We start from the raw sequence: 8,406 nt of genomic DNA, 5'->3' as shown, positions 1-8,406 counted from the left end.
ACAGGTGGCCTAGAGAAGCGGTGGAATCTCCAACCTTGAAGATACTCAGTACCTGACTGGACATGGTCCTGGGCAACCTGCGGTAGCTGACTGCTTGAGCAGGGGGGTTAGACCAGATGGTCTGCATAGGTCCCTTCCAACCTCAACTATTCTTTAGGGTTTTTTTGTTTTGTTTTGTTTTGTTTTTTGCTGAGTGCAGAATCGCGTGACTATTCTTCTGGCAAAAACTTTCTATCCAATGTTTTAATACAGAAAGAAATATTCTTTTTTTACAGGCCTCCTTCTTGAAAGCAGGAAAAAGAAAGACAGATCTATGATGCTGATGGAGAAATGGGAATGGGACAATGGGACAACACCGATGGAGTTCCTCCTGCTGGGAATGGGGAATATCCCAGCACTCCAGAGACCACTCTTCCTCCTCTCACTCATGATCTACTTGGTGTCTGTGTTTGGGAATGTCCTCATCGTTGTGCTGGTGGTTGCAGACCGGCATCTTCATACCCCCATGTACTTCTTCCTGGGCAATCTGTCCTCCTTGGAGATCTGCTACAGCTCCACCATCCTGCCTCGACTGCTGGCCAGCCTCCTGACTGGGGACAGGACCATCTCTGTTCAGGGCTGTATTGCTCAGTTCTATTTCTTTGGCAGTTTTGCAGCTGCAGAGTGTTACCTGCTGGCCATGATGTCCTACGATCGGTACTTGGCCATATGCCAGCCCTTGCTCTATGCCAGTCTCATGACCTGGAAGGTCTGTTTCCAGATGGCGGCTGGGTCTTGGCTAATGGGATTCCTTATCCCCGCATCAGTGACTCCTTTCTTGGCCCAGCTGAAGTTTTGTGGCCCCGAGGCAATAGACCACTTCTTCTGTGATCTTACCCCATTGCTGGAGCTTGCCTGCAGTGACACCAGGAAGGTCAGGCTCGTCGCTTTCATATTCGGCTTCTTGGATGTGGTCCTCCCCTTTCTGTTCACGCTGGCCTCCTACATGTGCATCATAGCTGCCATCCTGAGGATCCCATCCAGCGTGGGCAGGCAGAAGGCCTTCTCCACCTGCTCCTCTCACCTCACCGTTGTCACTGTTTTCTATGGCACCCTCATCATTGTCTACATGCTGCCCAGAACCCCCCGGCTAAGGCAGCTCAACAAAGTGTTCTCCTTTTTCTACACTGTCCTCACGCCCCTGGTCAATCCCCTCATCTACAGCCTGCGGAACAGGGAGGTCAGGGAGGCCCTCAGAAAAGCCCTCAGGAAAGCTCTGGCTTTCACCCAGAGCCCATAGCAGTTGTGCACTATTGTGTAAATAAAGACAATAAAGTAGTGTTGCTACCGGTGGGAAATTTTGCAACCTTGTCATCTTTTTTCTCTAGTGAGGGCAAATTCGTGGCTTAGGGGTCAGGTTACCCACGGATCTCAACTCCTTTTTCTGTCTGCAGTAGGGGGCCTTGGGAGTCACATCTCGGTTGATGGTGTTTTCCACCAGGGCACATTACTGACTCCTCTTCAGCTTCCTCACGAAGAGCCCCAGGTCCTCTTCTGCAAAGCTGCTCTCTCACCAGTCAGCACCTAGGCCGTCTTTTGCATGGGGCTCTAGGGGTTATTCCAGCCCAGGTCCAGGACTCTGCCCTTTCCTTGGCTGAATTTCAGGAGGCTCCTACTGGCCCAAATCTGCAGTGTGTTTAGGTCCCCTTGAGTAGCAACGCAGCTCTCCAGAGTATCAGGCAGTAGATAACAGAGACCAGAGCTCTGGGGTCAATGAAGGATGGGCACTGAGGGAGCCTTCCCAGTGTAGCCCTGCAAAGGGCCAAGCACTACTCTATAGCTGATCACAAGGAGAGAAAATTATCCAGGGTCTCCTGGGAAGAGCAAATTCCTTGTGGGATATTGTATGGGGTTTGTGAGACTGTGCAGAACTTGAGCTGAGATTTTTTTTGATGGAGATTGTGGGAGTGCACAACGCTTACGCTGGGATGTTCAGGTGAAGGGCCAAAGGCAGGGAAAGGAAGAGATCAAGGTGAATCAAGAATGGGAAAATGGAGAGGAGGGGTGAAGAAAGGGAGCAGTCCTGGGTCAACAAGCTACTAGTCAGTACGCCTGTCTGGCTGATGTAAGGGTTCATGGCATTTGAGAGCATCTGCTACATTAAGGTTATCTGAGCATGGGTCTTTTCAGGGCAAAAGGGATAATAAGCAAAGAGGGAATTACTTAACAAAACACACAGTGACACAAACTTGATAGACAAGGGATAACGGAAACAATGGCAAGCTCAAAAGTCTCTGGTCACTCATTGGTGGTCCGTGAAGAAACTACAGGCGCAGCTTTGGAGAGGTCCTCCCTGGACTTTGTACCTGATAAGAAGGGGGAAAGAAGACATGAAGATTTTGGCTATTCAAGGGGCGCTTGTGGGACTATACAGAACTTTCTAAGGAATATTTAGGGAAGGGGATCAGGGAGGAGCAAGGATCTAAGACATCTTTTTTTTGAACTGACTTGCTGAGCACTGTCAGAAAAGGGAGCCAGGCTGATTAACTGGGCTTATTTCAGTGTCTCCCTTGGAAGGAGATGGATCATCTTCCAGACTCTCCCTTTGTCTCTCTGAGTAGGGCAACGTGAGCCTAGACCATGATCTGAGATGTTCGATGTCTGGCTTGATGTAACACTACTTCCACTCTCTGGAAGATCATTATACTGTAATTGCAGCATGCTGGAGAGTATCCAAAACACCCTCCAAATCAATGGATGTATCTAAAGAGTCCCTAGGCATCCTTCAGATGATGTACAAGAAAATCCTCCAGGATGTGTTTAATCTTAGCGTGCAATTGTTGCTTGATATGTTTGTTGCGGTTAAAACTTTGAAATAGTGTTGTTGTCTGGCTGGCTTGCATTTCCGTCACTTTAATTCCTTTCAGATCTTGGATCTTGAATGCGTGACACATCCTTCTGGGGATAACACAGGCCTAGAATGGAAAGGACTTAGTGGGTCATCAAGATAGATGCGCAGATGCTATGGCCCATATCAGGTATGGTCAGCGCAAGGAAATGCACTGTGGGGTTGATGTCCTCAGGACTTGGTCATGGTCAGATGGGATGTGCTTGGCCTGCTCTTTTTCACACATATCCCACACAGCATTTTAATCTGGCCTAAACCCCCACACTTCTGTAAGAAAGACAGATGAAGGATTGGCATTTCTAGGACATAAATCACCCTGTTTTCAGTGAAATAGTGGAACAGTTCAAGGGAGAAACATTCATTCAGAACCCGATCCAACATCCATTCAGAAATGGATCCAAGAAGTCCATGTGTGAGACTAGCCCAGATTGGTCAACGGCAGAGCCTCTCAGGATGGCCTTGCAGACTGAGGAGGGCAGTTCCTGCCTAGAGGGGAAGGAGCCTTATTATGAGATGCTGGGAAGACCATTTTGGGATTGTGCAAGGCTTTCCATGGGATGTTTAGGGAAGGACCAAAGGAGGGAAAAGGGAAGGATGAAGGTGTTTTGAGGGGCTACAAGCATGAGAACACCGAGGGAAAAAGAGGGTGAAAGGAACTGATCACATGGAAACAGACTGCTTTCTGAGATTTTGCACCAGAGAGACCCATTTGTGTGTGTGTTTGTGTGCACGTGAGGCAGCTGGGGAGACAGGGGGATCCAGGGCCCAGCTCCTGGATAGACTGAGCATCTACGACCAGCTACAGGAGAGATCCATACGGTCTACATGTATGTATGGGTATATATTTTCCATTTACCGCCTTTCCTCCTGATCAGCCAGAGATGGGAACAGGATGAGGCTGCTGGTGCTCTTTGTGCTCGCATGAGTGTTGAGTGTTTCTGTCTTTGCTCTTCTGTGGCCGGCGGTGTATGAGTGTACATGTGCACTGTGCGCATGTGCGCGTGGGTGCCTACTGAGCACAGGGTACTGGGGCAGCCTCACCTCCGCCAGGCTACTGGATCCAGCAACTTCTAGCACCCTGAAACCCTCATCACTCGATTACTGGACCTCTCTTGCAAGACCAAACGTTCACAAATTTCCTAGGCACCCAAAATCGAATAGTATTCGTGTCTTCAAAACTGTCTTCAGGAAGCTTAGGCGGTGGTAACACATTCATCCACAGAGGTTTATGTTTCAGCCTGGGAGTCATTTTACCAATCTTGGGGAGGCTACGACAGAAGGGCTGGATGGCATGATTTACACACGGGCATTCAAAGCACTCTGTGGCATCTGAGACAGCAAGCAGGGCTGGAAGGACCGATAAATGTCACCTTCTGGAGGTACTGCTAGAGGACCGCACAGATTCCCACCTTTAGCACCAAAAATGAAAGCAGGCACTTACCTTTTAGCAAATGAGTCCTGTCTTAAGTGTCTCCATATGTCCATTAGTAAAGAGTTGAGTCAGTTGCCAAGGACACTGCCAGCAGCAATAGACACCCATGAGTGGGCCACTCCATTGAGATCCTGAGAGCAGCAGGGCTTGTGTCATGTCTTGCAGCCCCTGGTTGCTACAGGGGGTCCAGAGGGCACCGGGACTTGTGTGCAGGTAACTAAATCCTGCCAGTAGTGTATGACAGGGCCCTGGCCACACTGCTGCTTCAACCCGACCCCTGAGAGAAGAGCAAGGCCAAAATGGATTTTTCTGCATCCCTCCACCCAGAACAAAGACACTGTGCAACCATGAGACAGAGATGTACTGTCTGAAAATGAAGACACATGAAGGATTCTAGCCCTGTGGCCCTTCTTTCAGGCAGTGGTTTTTAGGCTTGGTGATGATTCTTACTTCTAGTGGGCTCACTGCGATTTTGCAGATGACTCCAGCAAAATGCAGCAGTTTCTAGAACAGGGAGAAAATCCCAGAACATCTCGCCTTCCTTTGGCTCTGTTTGCCTATGATGAAAGCACCTGGGTGACGTGGTTCCTGGCTGTCCTGCATACACATCTGCCTTTGATGTGCCTCTGACGTGCCCCTTCCCAGAGTTGCTCTTGCAGCTGGCTTCTTGGACAGAACACGGCACGTTAAAGGCCTTCTCCGCCTGCTCCTCTACCACAGCATCATCACTGTTTTCTACAGCACCCTGGTCATTGTCTATATGCCCAGAACCCCATAATTAGGCCTTAATGGCCCTGAGCAGCCCCACACCCTGTGTCCATGGGCCCAGGAGCCCCATCTCAGCTCAGCCCTGGGCTTAAGTCCCTCTCTGAGCCATGTTGACCTAACGCTGCTCTCCAGCACAGCCCCAGTCATGTCTGTGCTTGGCTACGGACCCCACTGATCTGGACCCAGACTCGCGCTGACTTCCTGGCTTGATCTCAGACCTGTCTCATCACTATGGACCTGCCGGATGATCACTGGGCTCTGTCTCACCCTGGTTACCATCACTGGATCTGATCCTGACCCTGACCTTTGGATTGATGGCCCAACTTGACCTCACACCTGCCTCATCACCAAAAGTGTGGCTGGAGATCTGGACTCTCAGGTGACCCCCGCTTCAACCCCCGGCTGCCCTGCTAAACTCACTTGGGGACCATGGGATGGGACCCTGCCTGGTGAGGTACCTGCCCTCCTGACCGTGTTACCATGCTCAGCTCCCACTTCCCTGTCCCTTAGGGAGCAGCTGGCCCTCGCTGTGCTCCCTGGCACAGCACTTGTAGACCTGAAGGAATAAGTTACTTTTGGTTCTATTTTAAACAGGCACGAAGGACCTGGAAAGGCATGTGCTGTGTGCCAAATGTGCCTCTAGGCATGTGGGATACTGAATTTGTTGAAAGGAAAGAGGGAGAGGAAAATCAGGTCCTAGTACAGAAGGGAAAGCAGAAAACATTGCTGCCTTGATTGTTTCTTTTATAAAGTCACTGAAATGGTGGTCCTGCCTTTGGGGGCTTGTCGCAGAGGAGTGATGCTCTTCACTCGTGAGGGGGAAGCAGCACTATGTTTATTGCGGTAAGATAGCGACTTAACAAAGTTCAATCATAAATAAGAATGATTTCACGAGGTTCGATTGGCAAGGTTCACTCAGTTATTTACTGCATGAAGGACATGGCCAGATGCACATGCAATGGAGACCCTCCCATTCAGTCATGAGGTTCAGAAAGGACTCCCTTGCTTTCTGAACTCCCTCAGAGAGGAGCCTAGGTGCGGCTGGATCCAATCTTAGTCCCAGATTGGTCAACGGTTTATGTCTAAAAGTGTGTGTGCAAAGGGGACCCTCCTGTTGAGTCACAAGGCTCAGACCGGAAACTCTTCCTTTCCAGACTCCTCCTCGGATGAGCCTGGGTGCAGCTGGATCCTCATAGACAAGCTCAGGAAGTGTGGGCTAGATGAGTGGACAGTGAGGTGGATTGAGAACTGGCTGAATGGCAGAGCTCAGAGAGTTGTGATCAGTGGCACAGAGTCTAGTTGGAGGCCTGTAGCTAGCGGTGTCCCCCAGGGGTCAGGACTGGGTCTAGTCTGGTTCAACTTCTTCATCAATGACCTGCATGAAGGCACAGAGTGCACCCTCAGCAAGTTTGCTGATGATACAAAACTGGGAGGAATGGCCGATACCCCAGAGGGCTGTGCTGCCATTCAGAGAGACCTGGACAGGCTGGAGAGGAAGGCAGAGAGGAACCTCATGAAGTTCAACAAAGGCAAGTGCAGGGTCGTTCACCTAGGGAGGAATAACCCCCTGCACCAGTACAGGCTGGGGGTTGACCTGCTGGAAAGCAGCTCTGAAGAGAAGGACCTGGGAGTGCTGGTGGACAACAAGTCAACCATGAGGCAGCAATGTGTCCTTGTGGCCAAGGAGGCCAAAGGTATCCTGGTGGGCATGAGGAAGAGTGTTGCCAGCAGGTGGAGGGCGGTGATCCTCCCCCTCTCCTCAGCCCTGCTGAGGCCACATCTGCAGTACTGCGTCCAGTCCTGGGCTCCCCAGTACAAGAGGGATGTGGCACTACTGGAAAGAGTCCAGAGGAGGGCTCCTAAGATGATTAGGGGACGGGAGCATCTCTCCTATGAAGAAAGGCTGAGAGAGCTGGACCTGTTTAGCCTGGAGAAGAGAAGGCTGAGAGGAGATCTTATCAATGTGTACAAGTATCTGAAGGGAGGGTGTCGAGAGGATGGAGCCAGACTCTTTTGAGTGGTGCCCAGCAACAGGACGCGAGGCAACGGGCACAAACTGAAACACAGACACTTTCATCTGAACATGAGGAAAAACTTGTTTACTGTGAGGGTGACAGAGCACTGGAACAGGTTGCCCAGAGAGGCTGTGGAGTCTCCTTCTCCGGAGATATTCAAAACCCATCTGGATGCAATCCTGTGCAACGTGCTCTAGGTTACCCTGCTTGAGGAGGAGGGTTGGACTAGATGATCTCCTGAGGTCCCTTCCCACCATTCTGTGATTCTGTGAAAACCCTGTGGCAGTCAAGTCCAGTTTAGCTGCTGTCCTTTCCAGGTAAAGGCAAAGAGTTCTGGAGTATCTTCAGCTATCCGTATACTGAAAAAGGCTGCTGTTAGGTCAATCACAGTGAAACACGCGGCCCAGTGGGGTATTTGCAACAATACAATCGAAGGGTCAGGAAGCACTGGGTGAGGAGCAATTACATATTGATTAATAGCTCTCAAGTCTTGTACAAATCGATAGTCCGGGTCACCATCGGAATCTCACCTATTCTTTTTAACTGCTAAAATTGGGGGATTATACAAAGGTTCACAGGTTCGTAGAATACCTGATTTTAGATAATAGTCTCTCTGTCTCGGGATACTGCTATCTGCCTCCTGTGGAATGACAGGACCTAACCTAACACTAACCTTGCTCCCCACAATAATGGCAGGGTCCTCTCAATCCTGGTTGCCTGTCTCATACATTCGGACTCCACCTTTCTCCCCCAAGTCTTCCTCGGCCTCTACCCCAGTTCCCTGGAATTCCATCTCTCAGGACTGCCACCAGCATACTGACCTCCTCTTTTCTCTGTCGCTGCTTCTCCTTAGCTTTTTTCTCCTCCCTTCCATTATATGCAAAGGTAGCCAAGCACACTATTTCATCCCTGGATTTTCCTGGCCAATCAGGAACATGTTTAGATAAATATTTTTTATATCTGGCGATGTTTCGTCTACATAAGTAGAAACTACTAGGAGTCTGTTAGCCTCTGCCTCTGGGTCAATCCCTCCCCCAAACATTCTAATTTGCTTAAACAATCTGGACAGAAATGCCGAGGGGTGTTTGTCAACGTTTTGTTGACACTCCCGGATCTTAGACCAATTTGCAGTTCTCTGTCCGGCCAAACGTATGGCTTCCTCTATACCCTGTTTAGCTAACTGTAACTGCCGATAATCTGCTTCTGTGTTATGATCCCATCTGGGATCCTCAGCTGGCCACACTGTTCGTGCGGCCGCCACTCCTCCCTGTTCAGCCCAACGACGATTCACTTCTAGAATCACG

General features: G+C 50.0%; 1 protein-coding gene across 1 annotated transcript; it reads left to right on the top strand.

Annotated features, from left to right (window-relative positions):
* Nucleotides 1-322: 322 nt before the first annotated feature.
* Nucleotides 323-1,279, top strand: LOC136994098 (olfactory receptor 5B21-like). Its single transcript, XM_067310351.1, has one exon. The coding sequence runs from the start codon at nt 323-325 to the stop codon at nt 1,277-1,279; it is 957 nt and encodes a 318-aa protein (XP_067166452.1).
* The last annotated feature ends 7,127 nt before the right edge of the window (nt 1,280-8,406 follow it).

Source organism: Apteryx mantelli, chromosome 24, assembly GCF_036417845.1.
Source record: "Apteryx mantelli isolate bAptMan1 chromosome 24, bAptMan1.hap1, whole genome shotgun sequence".
Taxonomy (NCBI): Eukaryota; Metazoa; Chordata; class Aves; order Apterygiformes; family Apterygidae; genus Apteryx; species Apteryx mantelli.
The sequence above is the reverse complement of the archived record's forward strand: the minus strand, read 5'-3'. Positions and strand labels throughout refer to the sequence as shown.